General features: G+C 28.0%; 2 protein-coding genes across 2 annotated transcripts in view; one reads left to right on the top strand and one right to left on the bottom strand.

Moving 5' to 3' along the window:
- LOC135928232 (pleckstrin homology domain-containing family D member 1-like) overlaps positions 1–17,186 on the top strand; it is a 31,119-nt gene that overhangs the window by 4,009 nt on the left and 9,924 nt on the right. The window contains exon 2 of the mRNA XM_065464632.1: positions 16,550–16,643. Coding sequence (XP_065320704.1) covers positions 16,550–16,643 — 94 coding nt within the window. The remainder of the gene's footprint in view (positions 1–16,549; positions 16,644–17,186) is intronic.
- On the bottom strand, positions 4,638–10,976 carry LOC135928051 (uncharacterized). The gene is made up of 2 exons (XM_065464379.1): positions 10,479–10,976; positions 4,638–5,108 (listed from the first exon to the last, which is right to left on the bottom strand). The coding sequence occupies exons 1-2, from the start codon at positions 10,827–10,829 to the stop codon at positions 4,638–4,640; spliced, it is 822 nt and encodes a 273-aa protein (XP_065320451.1). The 5' UTR covers positions 10,830–10,976.

The following is a 17,186-nucleotide window of genomic DNA, read 5'->3' as shown; positions in this document are numbered from 1 at the left end:
AGTGAAGCCATAAGAAATGTACTTCCTCGGATGATTGAGCATGATAAATTTGATCAAAATTTGCTACTATCTGTTGTAAAAAAATTACATGAGTAAATATTTTACTAGGAATATATTAATAATACTTCCCTTGAGCATCTAAATTATTCATTGCTTTATAATGGTTCGAGACGTCAATTAATAAGAATAAGCGAAAAAAAGATATCCTATTTGAAAATCCAACAAAATATTAAGAAAGATATATTTTTTTTAAATTTTTCCAGAAGATACTTTTAATATTAACGATGATTTTGATTGGCTATAAAGAAAATAGCCTTTCACTAAAGCAAATGATATCAGAAATTAAATATTTTTTAAAACCCCACATAAGTCATTGATTATTCTATTTTTTGCTTGACTTGTAAGTATAGTTGGGTAATGGCTAGAATAAATCCGTCAATTTGATTTATGAGCATGGCCGAAGCAAATACATCCACTGCGACGCGACTTAATTTATTTCCGATTTCTTGAGAGTTGAACTATGATTTTTTAAAGAAAAGCCAAAGGAAGAATGTGTTAATATTCGGATTTAAATATAACAAGGTTTAGTAATTTTTTTTTTGAAATTGACTAAAACTCTTCAACAGAGTAATATATACTCTAGGCGTTTGAATGTAAAGGCATCAGAAATATAGTTATTGAATTGATTTAGGACGCTTCAATTTTTCAAACAGAATTGTTGCAACTATAGTTGGCTAATAGTTAAAATCAATTGATTTCATCTCAATCTTATAAGCGCACGCCATATAAAAAATAACTAGTTTTTAAAAAAAGTTTAATAGTGCGCATAAATTGAACGTTTACGTTATGCCGTAATTTTTAAAATTAACAAAAACGTAACGCGTCCCTTGTTTAAATTGAGGTTGAACTCATATTTCTATTAATGAGTCTCGTCGCATATTTAAAAATTGTAAATAAGTTATACTAATAAAAAGTGATATACGTAAGTCTAAACAAAAATTTTGTCCCGCTTTGCTCCAAGGCCATTTGAAGATATTTTTTAAAGATTACAACGTTATAGGCTGACATGCTCAATTTGTATATGCGGCTATAAAACCGGTGTGCTTTATATGCAGTTTTGTGAATCGGCTAAAAATAGAGCTATCATCGAACTATGAACGCAACCCCCCCCCCTCCCCGATTTAGATATAACAAAATTAATGCCTCTTTCTTCTCAACATCTATCCGAACGAGCGTAAATCAAATATTTAATTATTTGTCTCCCATATTGTTGATTTTTCATATAGTAAAACGACTGCTATTAATGATGATAACACAAATTTCTTATTTTACCATTTTTGTTCTTAAATTTTAATATATTATGCCACGTAAGTAAATAAATATTTGTATTAGATTAATCTACCCTTTTGAAAGAAAGAAAAAAAATGGAATTATTATCATCGATTAATCTTTTTTTTCGGGTTCTGCTGGGCACTATAAAATCTTTTGCTGAGTTCGGTTATAAATTCAAATACCTGGATAGATGCATCGATATCATCAAAACTGGAATTTAAGCGATAAAAATTGGAACGTCATGATTGGCTGTTTTTCGGGAAATGTGTGGGGGGGGGGGTGTTTGACTATTAGCGGAAATGACAAGTTGAATTTATATTTTAAATTTGAGCCTGAGAATCTATAAAGGAAAAAAAATCTATTCTGTTTTAGTTTAGCGAATTCCGAGTTTTTTTGGCGGGAAATGAAAATAATTTGGCTTGAGGGTAATTTTTTATTTAAAAAAAAATTAACCAGAACTAGCCGCCAGGGCTTCAAACCCGGCACATTTGACCAAATTAAATTTAAGTATAAAAATGTCAATCAAATTTTAAAAATCGAAAATTTAAAAAGGAAATTTTATATTTAAAAAAATCAAGATACAATGTTTTATTCAAATTATACATACACTACAAACCACATGGAATATGAGAAATTAAATTCGAATTTATATATATATAAATTAATTTAATATTTTATCGGATAAATTTTAATAAAATAAGTTTGCGTAAAAACGCACCAAGTAGCTGGTCCTGTTCGAGGTCCTTGTCGTAACGGGATACGGAATCTCTGACGATTCACTATCTATAATTCCCGCTTTTCTTCCCACAATCTATTTTAAATAAACCATGAGGATTTGGAAATAATCATAAACGCAGGTATTTTAGACTGCTCGCTCGTTAGTAGAATATTGAATACATGGGGTTCCATTTTACCTTTCTTCTCCCTTATTTTACGCCAATATTATCAGCCGATTTTCCTAATTCAATTACGATTCAATAAAAATTAACCGTAAGAAAAACCAGAATAACATCGGGAGTATTCTAGCTATATGAATTTTTTTTATATATAAAACAACAAATTTTAAGCATCAATTTTTTCCCCATCTAAAGGAATATTCATAAAAATATTATTTTATTTTTTACCAACCTTAACTTTGCATATTTGTTTTTTGAATATTTCCCTCCATTTTTTAAACGGTTTAACCCTCCCCCCCCCCATGTAAGTATAAGATTTGGCATCATATTTTATTTTACATATGCTGTTATAAGAATTCTTCAAACATTCTCAACCAGTCAACCTCATTAACTCACCATGATTCCATCTTATACATATATATATTTTTTAAAAAAGATAACAGTACAGAATAGAGATAAGAGATAAGAATAACAGATAACCAATTTTAATGGATCTCCTATTGAGTTCTATCGTAAATTCTCATATAACCTCAATTTATTTTTTTGTCAAACAATTTTTATAATATTTTATCTTATTTAGATGTTATAGATTGTTAATATAGAATTTTTAAAAAAAAATTTTTTTTTAAATCAAAAAACACAAAAAAATTCAACCTTTCTTCATGCGTACAAAAAACACATATTTTTTCAGTGATTTTCTTTCTCTTTCTAACCCCAAATTCCCTATATACACTGTATTATAAAAAAAAAAAATTTAACATATATGTCATTGAGTTATGATAAAATTTATTTTCAATTTTTATTTTGTGTGTGTTTTTAACATAATTTTTTAAATAGATAATTTTTTTTATATTTTTTTAATGAATGAACTTTTATGATTTGCTCCCATACTTGTTAAAAATAATAAATTTTTTTTTTTATCAATTTTTTATTTTTCTCTCAAAATAAAACCTATTTAAAATTGAAATTTTTCTTTATATACGATAAAATGTAGTGTCCGTTAAAAAGCCGGATTCGGGTCGATTCAAAAAAACCGGCCCGATTTAGATTGTAACCGAAATAACTTTATGCATAGCTGGCAGGAATGCTTGGAGACCATCTATTTGCCAAATCTCGATGCTTACACTATATTATTTTAGCTAACAATCTTAATTGGGCTTTTTAACTATTAACCAAATCACCGAGGTTCTCGTAATATTTATTTTGGCTAAAATGTTAATATATCAGCAAAATCGAGCCGTTAAACGACAACACTTATTTCGAGTGAATTGGGCCGTCTAGCGAATTATTCGATTCGAAAATACGGATCGTATACGAATAATACGACTATTCGATTCGTTATTTTATAGGTATACACTAGCTCTAACTAAATTACTATCGAAAAAGGACGCTGAAATATGGCACTTTTGAAAAAAATAATGCTTATAAATCATATTTAATTTTGACTTTTAAAATTATTATTTTTTAAAAAGCGCTACAAAAATTGTTTTTTTTCTTCCTTGTGACCAAAACTTAGTTATAGTTAAGAAGCAGCTGTATGAGGGAGGAGGAGGAGGGGGGGGTAGAAACTGGCCCAGACGTCAGTTTAGTTCTAAATTTAATCGCCACCAAGCTCAGTCCACTAATTTATCTATTCAATTTTTCCAGTAATTTAAAAAAAATATATGAATCATTCTTAATATTTTTTTTTAGAATTCAAATAGGATCCCCGTTATCTTGAGACTATTGACTATCTGTACACAATTTGTGAAATCTAACAATTATAGTCACCTCCCACCCCTCATTTGAATTCAATTTTTTGTTACTGACTTGGATGTTTTATACCTACACCGATAAATAAAATCGTTATAAATATATTCTTAATATTTATAAGCGGTATTTCAAAACAAAAATTTAATTGGAAATTTTTTTTTTGCCACACATCTTTATAAAATAAAAAAAATTAATATAATATATAAAGTAATTATTTACTTAGCTCTAACTAACTAGCATTTTATTCAACCTTTTTTCTTCTTTCTGGCAATTTTTACAAAAAAAAAAATCAAACAAGAAATCATTTCACGGCAAAAAAATAATCGAATTATTTATTAAATTAAATTTATAAAAAATAAAATTTATAAAGTGTTTAATATTTTAATGATGCCGTTTACCTTAAAAAACCTATAATAACGCTCAAAATATGAGTACACAACTTTTTATATTACAAAATTTAACCCTTTGAATAATGTAATAAGGTGCTCTTTTAAAATCCCCCCATTTATAATATAATTGAGCCGTTTCCCTCTTTACTCCCCTAAAAATGCAGGGAATAATTTGAATATCTGTTAAATCTATTTATTTTTTTTAAAAGAAAGTATATTCTAAACCTTACCCCCTCCCCCAGTTTTCTTTATTCCCCCCCTCCCTTTTTTAAATGATGTTTTCTTCCTGATTGTTAACATCCGTTTCCTTGTTCTGTGCCACAATCCCTGTAATTTGATCGTTGAGCTTAGTTTCAAGGGCCAGAATTTTTTTCCCCAATTCGTCGATTATCTTCTGACTTGCCGTCTCCTTCCCGCTGCAAGAATTCAATTTATCCTTCAGGGACCTGGCGTCGACTTTGTACCTCTGCAAACTGGAGCCGAGCGCCATGGTTTTATTGTTCAGTTCCGCTTGGTACTTGGCCGCCAAGGTGTCCCGCGATTTTTTCTTGTCTATTTGCCACATCTTGCGCTCGTCGGTCCTCTGCTTGGTTACCACCTTGGATCGTTCCCTTTCCTTGGTCAGATCCTCGTCGCATTTCTTGGATTTCGCGGTTAGCGTTCCTTCTTTCGCGTTCCACTCTGATTGAGACTTTTGGTTTATCTCCCTTTCGCGATCTATCAAACTCTTTAGACTCATCTATTATTTTGTGTTTTTTAAAATTTCGAATATTATATTTTTTTAAAAAAAAGACCTCACTATTTAAAGACGGGTTGGAAAAAATCATGATTTATTGTTGAAAAAAAATCAGTTGATTTAAATCAGATAATTATAATATTTACCTCGATTGCCATTTTTTTTGATACTAAATAAGCTCAAAAAGTTTGAATTATATCTTTGCCCAAGGATCTATAATAAGTTAATTATTTTGGAGTCAACTAAGAAACATATTTACAAATCAATGATTCTGTTAGCTCCCATATTATTCGCCTTAAAGAAAACATGCTAAACAAGCGTAATCAATGATCATATGTTTTCAAATCCCTTTTTTAAATGCTCAATTATTTTCATTGTAAAAAAAAGAAAAAACGTACTTTAGAGCTACTTTTTAAGCGGTTATAAGAGTTACATTTTTTAAAAGTTGCTTACATATTTATAAAAAATAGTAACTAGCTACAGTTACATTGCAATAAGTAACCTTATTTTTTTATTATAACATTTTAATCGAAGGAAGGATACAAATTTAGATAACGAAATAATTTCACCGAAAAAAATGTGTATATTTATACCACAATATAATATTTATTTACACCGAAAGAAAAAGATATATATTCCCAAATTGCGGTCTTAGAGATCGTCTTTCTCCCAAAAAAATAAGCCTTCTATTTGACTAAATAAGCATTCTACAAGAACGCTTGCTTTTTAAAAGTGACAATCACTTCAAAATATTTAACTTTTTCCTTAAAAAAGATATTCCATTTTTTAAATGTCCAAAATTTGGAATTTATTTTTTTTTGCTCTTTTATGCAATCGTTCTTATTTTTCGGCTTTGATATGATATTATAAAAATTTGATACAACTTATATGACTAGTGTTGTTGATTGGTTGGTTGTGTAAAACCCAGACCCGGGTCTTGGGTCTAAAAATCGACTAAACCAGCTCTGAACACGACCCTTTTCAGACCCATAAATTTTAAGTTGTTATTTCTTGACCTTATTAAAGTTTATATGGTTATGGTATCAATCGATAGCTATAAAAGATCTTATGAATAGGTAACAAGCCAAGCGCCTCCTCTCGATATTACTAGGTGGGTCAGGAATAATTTGATCAGCACTAAATGTTGATATGATGATGGATTGGTATCAAATAACAGCTAATTGAAATATCTTTTGATTAGGAGTCCTAGTTTTACCTTAATATGGTGTATAATTGCGACCTGGGAGGGGAGTAAAAAATAAATAAATGTCTGATAGGAATTAAATTGATCACGAAAAAAATCATTCCGAGCACCGCATAACTCTAAATGTCGGGATCTAGATCTTAAGTGGCAGGAGTAATTTTAACTTTTGATTACATATAAATTCAATATAGATAAGGATATTTAAAAAGATACTTTGATTGCAATGCAATCTTGCTCAATAATTATCAATGTTGATGAACATTGGATGGGGGACACCTTTTAACTAGTGTTAACTGGCTAAGTCAATATTTTAGCCAGAAAAAATATTGCCCTAATCCTCGAACTTTCGCTAACGGATGTCCAAACCTTTGTGCCATCTACGAGAAAAATCTCCAGGTTTGCGTAATATTTTTCTGGAAAATTCGCCGTTTTGGCTTAAAACGAGCCATTTAACAACACTACTTTTAATTTATTTAATATTTTCTTTTTTTTACTTACCTTATTATGTTTATTCGGCGGGTATGTTACATATTGAAAATCTTGTATAATAAAAAAAATTATGGAAAAGAAAATATCTAAAAAAATATAAATAGTAGTGTTGTTAAAAAAAAAGAAGTCCGATTAAGATTATAAACAAAATAACATTATTCAAGCCTAAAGATTTTGCACATAGAGTTGGGCAGACTCAGAAGTGCTTGGACATCTATCTATTTCCCATATCTCGATGCTTTACGTAATATTTTTAACTAAAATCTTAAACGAGCCATTTTGAAAAATGGACTCTTAAAGACGGCAAATAAGTAAGAAATCATATATATATAAAAATAAGTTTATAAAAATAATATGTTTATTTTTTTGGATATTAATAATTCCTTGTTTTTTATTTAATTATTTTCTTAATAAATAATTTTGACAAGTGTACGAATAAATATGCTCTATTGCTTAAAAATAAATATCTTAAAACTAATTAGTTATGTTTCTAATCAATTTTTTTTTTTAATTGGCAAGAACTCGTAAAAATATTATCTTATATTTAAGTTAAATTTGTTTAATATCTATTCAAAGGCATGATTTCTTAACCTAAAATGTCCCGAACAATTTATTCGATAATTTAAAATATATATATCCGTTAGATGGCGTTTAATATTTGAAAGAAAATAATTATATAAATCCGTTAGATCGCGTTTATTTAAGAAGATAATTATATAAATCCGTTAGATGGCGTCCAACATTCGAAAGAAGGTAATGTTTGGTGTTGTTAAAGGGCTTCGTTTTGAGCCGATTTTCTAAAAACGTCTAATATCTATTTTAGCCAGAAAAATGTTGCCTAAGCCTCGAGATCTCGATAATATATGTCTAGAAACCTTTGTTCCTTCTACGGGCTAGTGTTGTTAATATATCTAACTTCAGTCAACTATACGTAGCCATGTTTTTATCTAAAAATATTCCAATTAATCTTCAAGTTGAGACTCAACTTAGAAGCTTAATTAGAATATTTTTAGGCTAAAAGCTTGATTATGCCACAATAGAGATGGTCAGAGTTAGGTAATTTAACAACACTACTACGGGCAAAATCTTCAGAATTGCGTAATATTTTTTTCTGGATAAAAATATTAAAAGGTATCCCGTTTTAAAAAATCGGCTCAAAACGAGCCGTTTAAACAACACCCAGTAATGTTTATTAAAATAGCGGGAAAACAAAAATTTTGACTTAAAATCAGTGCCTTTAAAAAAAATATAAATTAAATTTCAAAAAATATTTGAAAATAAATATTGACAAAGAATTTTTATTATTATTATTATACATTTTCGCATCTAATTTTTAAAACTGAAAAAAAAAAAAATTGACGAAAAACCTTGTTAATCAACATAATTACCTTATTGATAAATGAAAATATTTTTCAACAAAATATTGGTATATGTCCATATTTAAGATGATTTTGAAATTGAAAAATTTGCGATCAATATTTGTATTAGTGTTGTTAAACGACTCCAACTCAATATTATGGCCATAAAAATTTAGTGATGTTGATTTGACCAATTCCAATATTGACTTACAGGTCAAAGTTTAGCCTCAACTCACTGATAGAGACTATTTTTTTTTTCGAATATAAACTTGTCTAAGACGTTTTTAGAGCTGGCCAAAGTTAGATGGTTTTAACAACACTAGGAAAATATTGCACACGACTCGAGATTTTGCTAATAGATGTTCAAACCTTTGGGCCATCTATAACCGAAATCTTCGGGCTTGCCTCGTGTTTTTCTGGCTAAAATATAGAGTTAACAGTTTTTAAAAATCGACTCAAAGCGATCCGTTTAAATAACACTAATTTGTATATATAATATTATCCATAAATTTTAAAAAAATTTGAAATAAAACAGTTGGTTTTTCCCTGGGAAAAAAAATAAACAGTTTTTTTATTATCCCTTATAATAATATTTTCGCATCAGTTTTTAAATCTTAAAAACCTTGAAAAATACGAAATAACACTTAAAAGTGTATAAGAGTCAAATCAAAAGTTTTTAATAATACATGATAAGTGTTCGTATACTTTTGAATATTAAATATTGAAAGTAATTATTATAAGTAATTGTATCATTTACAACAAGCTTAATTCCAAAATGTGTTTTTTATATTCGTTGATCGATTAAATTTCATAATATAGAGGGCGTTTTGTTTTTTAGAATTAGATATCTCCATTAAATGCTTCATATTAAATACGTAAACTCGGCCCAAGGGCCGCGGAATTGGCAGGGCCTGACTAGTAAAAATTTTGGGTCGGGCCGGATAACTTACGAAAAAATTCTTAGCGGGTCGAATAAAAAAATGTCTTTTATTTCCGAAGCTTACGAATCGAATAATGCCATTATTCGTATTCGACTCGTTTAAACGAATGGAATATTTTCTATTCGTAATTATTTGAATCGTATACCAAGAGTTAATTTTTAGAATAGGAATTAATACATTATTCAAGTCTTATTCGTTTTTTGAATAGGCCTACCCTAACCACGTGTTAGTTTTTAATAACCCCAGATCTCTGCGTTGGACAATAAATAAAAATAGTGCCCATTTCTCTCTACACATACACGCACTTTTATTTACACCCGGAAATTTTAAAATGGGTCCGTTTCCGGTACCAAGTTCTAGTTTTTAAATCGCTGTGTAAACATTAAGTACACCCCAATGACATATAATAATACCTAGACTGACAATTCATTCATTAAAAGTGTACATCAATACAAATCAGCTAGAGACGCCATCTTGGTTACTGTAATAAATATTAAAATTTTAAACGAGAGCCTAATTTTATATTATATCTGATGCAAACTTTATTAAAGAATTGCCTGATCATCGAGATAATAAGAAAGTAAGTTATCAATTTAATATTAGTTTTTAACATGAAAATAATTATTATAAAGGTTACCAAAATGGCGGGTCCAGCTGATTTGCTTTTAACGACGCTTAAAAATGCATTTTAATGAATGAATCGTCAGTCTAGGTATTATTATATGTCATTGGTACACCCTTAAAAAAGAGGCGGAGTTCGATGGAGAGTTATATCGATCAAAAATCTGCGCAGCTGAAATTTTAAAAAATCGGGCCGGCAACTTGCGCAAAATATATTTCGGGCCGGGTCGGGTAAAATATTCGAATTGTTTTCCGAATTTTTAATTATATATTTTTTTAAAAAAAATAACCTTGAAATAAACAAAAAAATATATATTTATGATTTAATAAAAAATTTTAATAGAGTTTAAAATCTTTTGAAAATCACAAAATTGTTCATATTTTTTTTTTATAAAGAAGATTAAAATTTATATTTTAAACAAATAAAATAGTTATTTTTCGAGTGGCATAATAAAAATCGCAAAGGATTTCCTTAAGAAAAGATTTGAAGTTTTATCAATCTTGTTTCAAAAAAAAAAAAAAATCTTTTCAAGAGATTTAAAAATATTTGAATATTTCAAAACTCTGATTATTAGTTTTATTATATATATATATATATCATGAATGATTTAAGAAATACGAACCGGTTCCAATATTTTTACCAAAATAAAATAGGCACGCCCTTTATTTCCTTCATAATTTCTGGAAAGTTCTAATTATAGTAATATTACACTCTCCAAATATAAAAGTTATATATATATATATAAGACTTGTCTCTAACCCTTTGGTCGTACAATATATCCATCTGCGAATTGATCGAATGTTTTTCCGAAGCGCAATTTTGAAGTAGCATTTTGAGTTCTAGGATCCTCACATATTCCCTGAGCAAACCGGTGAACAGCAAAATTACTAAAACGTAGCAAACGTACATTGCCGAATTTTTCTTGCCGCCGAAACGGTTTCTTTTACCCGATTTTTTCGCGATATTGTTAGCTTCGTTTTTCGATTTGGCGTAATCGATATCGTTTTGCTGCTGACCGGGATAGTCTTCCACGCCCCGTTTCAGGGTTTGCTGTCGCAAAATATCCTTTATTATAGCGATGTCCAGTGATTTATCTTCGATTCCTTTCATTTTTTTTCTTCTTCCTCTTCTAAAAAACAGCTGAGTGAGTCGAAGAATGACGAATCTTATTTTAATCCTTGGGCTTTTTAGGATGATATTCGCATAACGTTAATACTTTCCTTTTTGGGATTATTTTTTAAAAAATGAGTATTACAACAATAACTATTTAGTTAATTAACATACAAATGTGAAGAGAAAAAAAAATAACTTAAGTCTTTTTTTTAAATTTTTTTTTCTTTTTTAGTATAGAAAATAAAATATTTAAATGTCGCAATGAGGAAATGATTATTTTTATAAGAATTATTATAAATTCCCCCCGCTTTTTTATTTTTCTTGTTCTCGTAAAATTTGATTGGATAAAAAAGTCTAAAATATTTTATTGTCATTAGCCACGTCCAACTATAAGACCCTCCTGGTTTTGCTGTATACAGATCCTACGTCTTGATAAGTTCCACAAAATGACTACATTTAGATTTAATTTTTTTCTAAACTGGATCTGAATACAGAGAATTTGTTTAGGGTTGTGGAAGCGGTTTTAATCGGTACGGTTCACTTTCACTAATTGTCATGATATAGTAAATTATGATAGTGACAATCATCTAAAACCTAAGTAAAAACCCTGACACCACTGGAGTTATTCGGGGCTCGAAACTTTAACTAAAAATGGGGGTTTTCCTAAAATTTTGGATTAAAGTTAGCATGGTAAAGATGTCGTCGGTCCCTTTATATCTTAAAAACCCGACAAACATTTGTCATATTCAGGCCCGATGGGCGGTTATAATAGAAATGCGTATCAATTACCAACTAGGCAGTGCTCTTTACAAATCTCTATTATGCAATTCGTGGCATCCTATAACTACCGATGTAACAGCTGAAATTTTACAAAATATGGCCACAAAATACTAGGATTTATATAGTTTTAACAAACTAGTATAAATTAGAATGATTTAAAACATCATATAATTAATTAAAATCTGATGTAAAACAACGCTCCGAATCTTTGCTTGTTTTTCAATAAGAACGTCAGGATGCAAAATTAAATTTAGTATTCGCCATCTTAGATTTTAGTTATTATATATTACACCTATCTTTTTTATCATAAACATTTATGAATAATAAAATATGTCGTGTATAATTAATATCTTGGCATCAACGTGATTTTTTTAAAAACTTTGAATCATTTTTTGAGCCCGAATTTTTTAAAAAAAATCATTTCGCGGCAATGGATTTCAGCATGTGAAATAAACCTCCGCGATTTTCGAGAAAATTTAGCCGCGAACTTTTAAACATAATAAAAAAAAAATTATATATATTAATTTTAAATGATCCTTGGAGAAGTTAAACGGCAAAATTATCTGAAATTCTTAGACATTTCTTATTTATTCTCTAAATTTAATATATAATTTACTAAATCGATTCACGAAGCCCGAACCGAAATACTTTTTCTCAGGCTCGGGTTGGCTATAAGAGGCGGCTCTACCAGAGGCCCGAAAATCAAATTTTTATTAGAAACATCCTCAATGATACGCGATTTATAGCGCTTTTGCTCTCTGACATTGAAGGAAAAATGAGGAGCTCTCTACACGATTGTGGGCAAGCCCGGACGTACTTGTTACGCACAACAGTCCGAAGACTGTTGCATAAAAGTCTATAGGCTAATAAGAGTTGGGCAAAAAACAAAAGCCTATACCCGAAAACTACAGTATTTTTTAATTACTTTTAAGGTGGGATGTGGGTGATCCAGTTTTCGAACTGTTGTCCGTAACAAGTACGTGCAGCTTGCCCATAGTCAATCAGAATCACATGTCATTTTTCATCTAACACATTTCACCTGATTCATTTACGTAATTTCTATTTCCCCAAAAATTAACAATTTCCTATTAATACGATTTGTAATTGTGATTCAGTTTAAAACTCTACTTTGCATACATCATATTATTCTGTCAGGTTAAATAAAATGTTATACCCTGTTTTGCGACTTTATTTTGGTCACAATATAATTTTATTTTTAAGATGGCAATATGTGAATAAATAAAATTAATAATATTCAAATTCAAATTTTTTTTGTGTTTAAATCGGCTCGGGTCTGACCGAAACAAAAAATTTGTGTACTCTTGTCAGGTTCGGACATAAAAAATGCTTTTTAAATTGGGCTAGGGTCATATTTTTGGCCGCAAAAAAAATCGCTTTGCGGGAAGCTAAGTATGGGCAAAAGCTAAAAGCTATTATAATGACTAGAGATCTGCAAAGTTAGGCCCGGCCCGAGTCAAAATTTCGGGCCGGGTCGGGTCGGACCTTGGAAATTTTATTAAATATATCTAAATTTATCAATTTTATATTGAATTTTTTATGTAAAATAAAAATTTTTGATTTAATTTATTGAAACTAAACTCTATATATCTTCTATTTTAAGTAATTATAAAAATTAATTTCTCTATTTAAATAACATCGGGTCGGACCTTGGAAATTTTATTAAATATATCTAAATTTATCAATTTTATATTGAATTTTTTATGTAAAATAAAAATTTTTGATTTAATTTATTGAAACTAAACTCTATATATCTTCTATTTTAAGTAATTATAAAAATTAATTTCTATATTTAAATAACATCGGGTCGGACCTTGGAAATTTTATTAAATATATCTAAATTTATCAATTTTATATTGAATTTTTTATGTAAAATAAAAATTTTTGATTTAATTTATTGAAACTAAACTCTATATATCTTCTATTTTAAGTAATTATAAAAATTAATTTCTATATTTAAATAACATCGGGTGGGACCTTGGAAATTTTATTAAATATATCTAAATTTATCAATTTTATATTGAATTTTTTATGTAAAATAAAAATTTTTGATTTAATTTATTGAAACTAAACTCTATATATCTTCTATTTTAAGTAATTATAAAAATTAATTTCTATATTTAAATAACATCGGGTGGGACCTTGGAAATTTTATTAAATATATCTAAATTTATCAATTTTATATTGAATTTTTTATGTAAAATAAAAATTTTTGATTTAATTTATTGAAACTAAACTCTATATATCTTCTATTTTAAGTAATTATAAAAATTAATTTCTATATTTAAATAACATCGGGTCGGACCTTGGAAATTTTATTAAATATATCTAAATTTATCAATTTTATATTGAATTTTTTATGTAAAATAAAAATTTTTGATTTAATTTATTGAAACTAAACTCTATATATCTTCTATTTTAAGTAATTATAAAAATTAATTTCTCTATTTAAATAACATCGGGTCGGACCTTGGAAATTTTATTAAATATATCTAAATTTATCAATTTTATATTGAATTTTTTATGTAAAATAAAAATTTTTGATTTAATTTATTGAAACTAAACTCTATATATCTTCTATTTTAAGTAATTATAAAAATTAATTTCTATATTTAAATAACATCGGGTCTGGCCGGGCCGGCAAAACTTTTTACAAAAATTTTGGGCCGGGCCGGGCTTGAAAAATAGGCCCGATGCAGATCACTAATAATGTCCTTATTTTTCTTGTTAATCTCTTAGTTACTTAAAACGCTAACCTTTTTTTTTATTAATACATTAGATTAATACAGATTAGATACTGCCTAGAAAGAAAAAATAAGATTTTCTTCTATTAAAAATGAAATATAAATGAATAATTAAAAAAAAATACAAATAAAAGCAAATAAGATAAGATTATTATTCTTTTCTCAGCCTATCATTTCCCATAACCATTAAAATATAAATTATCCTTTCAAATATTAAATAAAACTTTTTAATCATAATTTTATTATAATTTTTAAATTTATGGTAGAGTTAATCAGCCACTGGTAACCAATTTTTAAATATTTTAAAGTATCGGACGATGAAAATCTATTTTATAAAATATTGATTTTACTTTGCACATTTTTTTTAGTTTTCCAATTCCCAACCCGCTTCCATTATGAGTGTGATAATGAAATGAAAAAATTTTGATGCCTCAATCACTCGAAGATAAAAAAAATACATGAAATGCCACCAAGAGTGACTCTATTTTATTGAAAGGCTCTTATTTATTTATTCATACTCTCACACGCATGACCCTTTCATAAATTTTTAAGATATAATTTTAATAAATTATTTCTCGTTTAAAAAAAACAAAAATTCAAATCAAATCAATTATTTTTGTCCTAAATTATAAGTAAAATATTCTTCTTTCTTTTCTTTCTTTCTTTCTTTCTTTCTTTCTTTCTTTCTTTCTTTCTTTCTTTCTTTCTTTCTTTCTTTCTTTCTTTCTTTCTTTCTTTCTTTCTTTCTTTCTTTCTTTCTTTCTTTCTTTCTTTCTTTCTTTCTTTCTTTCTTTCTTTCTTTCTTTCTTTCTTTCTTTCTTTCTTTCTTTCTTTCTTTCTTTCTTTCTTTCTTTCTTTCTTTCTTTCTTTCAAGTTATCCCACACAGATTTCCTGACCCACTTTAGGAGAAAGTTAAATTCAATATATTCATTTCAATCCTAATATCTTGTTGTGTAACATAAATATGTGTATCTGAGACTTTGATAAAAAAATTTTTTAATCATTTTTTATCTTCAAAGCATCATCACATCATGCTTTAATATTTCTTTTTTAAATATTAGAAATATTTTCAATTTTTGTTATAAAATTAAATATTATTTATTTTAATATTTTATAATAATAAAATATCGATATAATTTTTTATCATAAAAATAAATTTTTATTTTTATAAAACATATAAAGATAATTCAGTCGAAAGAAATTTTGTTCTAATTTTATTTAAATAGCATAACGTACGTAATTATCTCATTATTTTCTTTATAGGACACACCACATCTTATTATATATATATATATGTATGTTACTTATACATACAATGCATTTGAGTAATTATTAGATGGCTAATTTTTTTTCCCACCTCATGAAGGAAAATAATATAATTTAAATTTAGTTTAAGAAATTCTATATATTTTTTTAGTTTTGTTTTAAAATCAGTTTTTACTAGAGAGTCTGTAAAATAAGGGTTCGGCTTTCCTATCTTTCTTATAGCGACATCGATGGGAAAGGTAGGAAGGAACTTATAAAATAATCGCTGGCGGAACTTATAAAGTTTTTCTTTTGTAAAAAATAAGCCGAGTTTAACATTTATTTTACTATACATGTTTTATATTTATGGGGTATTTAAATGGCGTCATTCGCTGTGGCGCTATCTATCTAATAATGAAAGAAGGATTATCACGTGTCCCTATATCTTGGTGTATTACGGTTAACAAATGTGAAATCAGTTTTGTAAAAAAAAAAAATTGGTTAAACTGTTAGGGAACGTCTATTTGAGCCAAACCTTATAAGATGTTATATTTTGAAAATCTTACCCATTATTTGTCTAGTGCAATGATGTATAGTATACTACCTAGACCTAGACTGAAGACGATTCATTCATTTAAATGCGTATCAATACAAATCAGCTGATGACTCGCCATTTTTGGTTTCTCGTATAAATAATTTGCATTTTAAAATTTTACGAAAACTTTAAATGGAAAAAAAAAATATCAGAATTTCATTTTTATGTATATTAAAAAAAAATTATATGGTAAATCAAAATACCGTGTGACCAGCTGATTTGTATACAACGAAGCTTTAAAATGGCATTTTAACCAATCATTCATCAGCCATTGTTGTTGTAACTATTTAATTTTTTTTTTTAAATATAAATTTCGATATTCAAATTTTAAAAGATTTTTCGCGATCCGCGATGGTTACTTGTTTTATTACCCCGAATGCGAGAAAAAGGATTTCGAAAAACGGAAAACCTTCAATTTTCACCCCAAGGTTTGCTAAATTTATTTAAACATTATTTCACCACCCCCCCCCCTCTCCAATGAACATTATTTAGGTTAAGACCGCACAAGAGTGTTCTGTCATTCTAGGGCATAAGGTTAATAAAGGTGGCAAATCAAAAATCGAACGTTGCAAAATATTTTAAGCGTTAAAAATTTTATCGTCTGCTCTGCCTTAATTCTATAAATTCCGAATAAATTTCATATTTTTTTAAAAAGTGATATTGATGTATATATAATATATTTAGAACTACCCTATACATTTTTTTGATTGGCCTTATCATTCCTATTCTAATATTTTAAGTTAGATTATTATACCTCTACTCTTTATATATGTTCCCTAACTTCTGCCATGTTTATTTATCTCAATTTATTTTTACCTGCAATCATAGTTAACAAAAGGTTTAAGGAAGATCAAACATTACCCGACCGGGCAGATGTTTCTTTCTCCCATCTTGGAAAACTTAATTTCAGCATGATTTTATCCTTGGGACCCGTCACATTCTGTAAATTAAAATTGGGAAGGGGGGGAGCG

This window comes from Gordionus sp. m RMFG-2023, chromosome 4 (assembly GCF_954871325.1).
Source record: "Gordionus sp. m RMFG-2023 chromosome 4, tfGorSpeb1-WG-v2, whole genome shotgun sequence".
Lineage (NCBI taxonomy): Eukaryota > Metazoa > Nematomorpha > Gordioida > Chordodea > Parachordodidae > Gordionus > Gordionus sp. m RMFG-2023.
This window is presented reverse-complemented; position numbering and strand designations above follow the sequence as displayed.

Coding starts and splice junctions, on each gene's coding strand:
- LOC135928051 (XM_065464379.1), bottom strand. CDS start 10,829: ATGAAAGGAATCGAAGATAAATCACTGGACATCGCTATAATAAAGGAT. Junction 5,109..10,478: donor ATATATTGTACGACCAAAGG/GTTAGAGACAAG, acceptor ACAAAATAATAG/ATGAGTCTAAAGAGTTTGAT.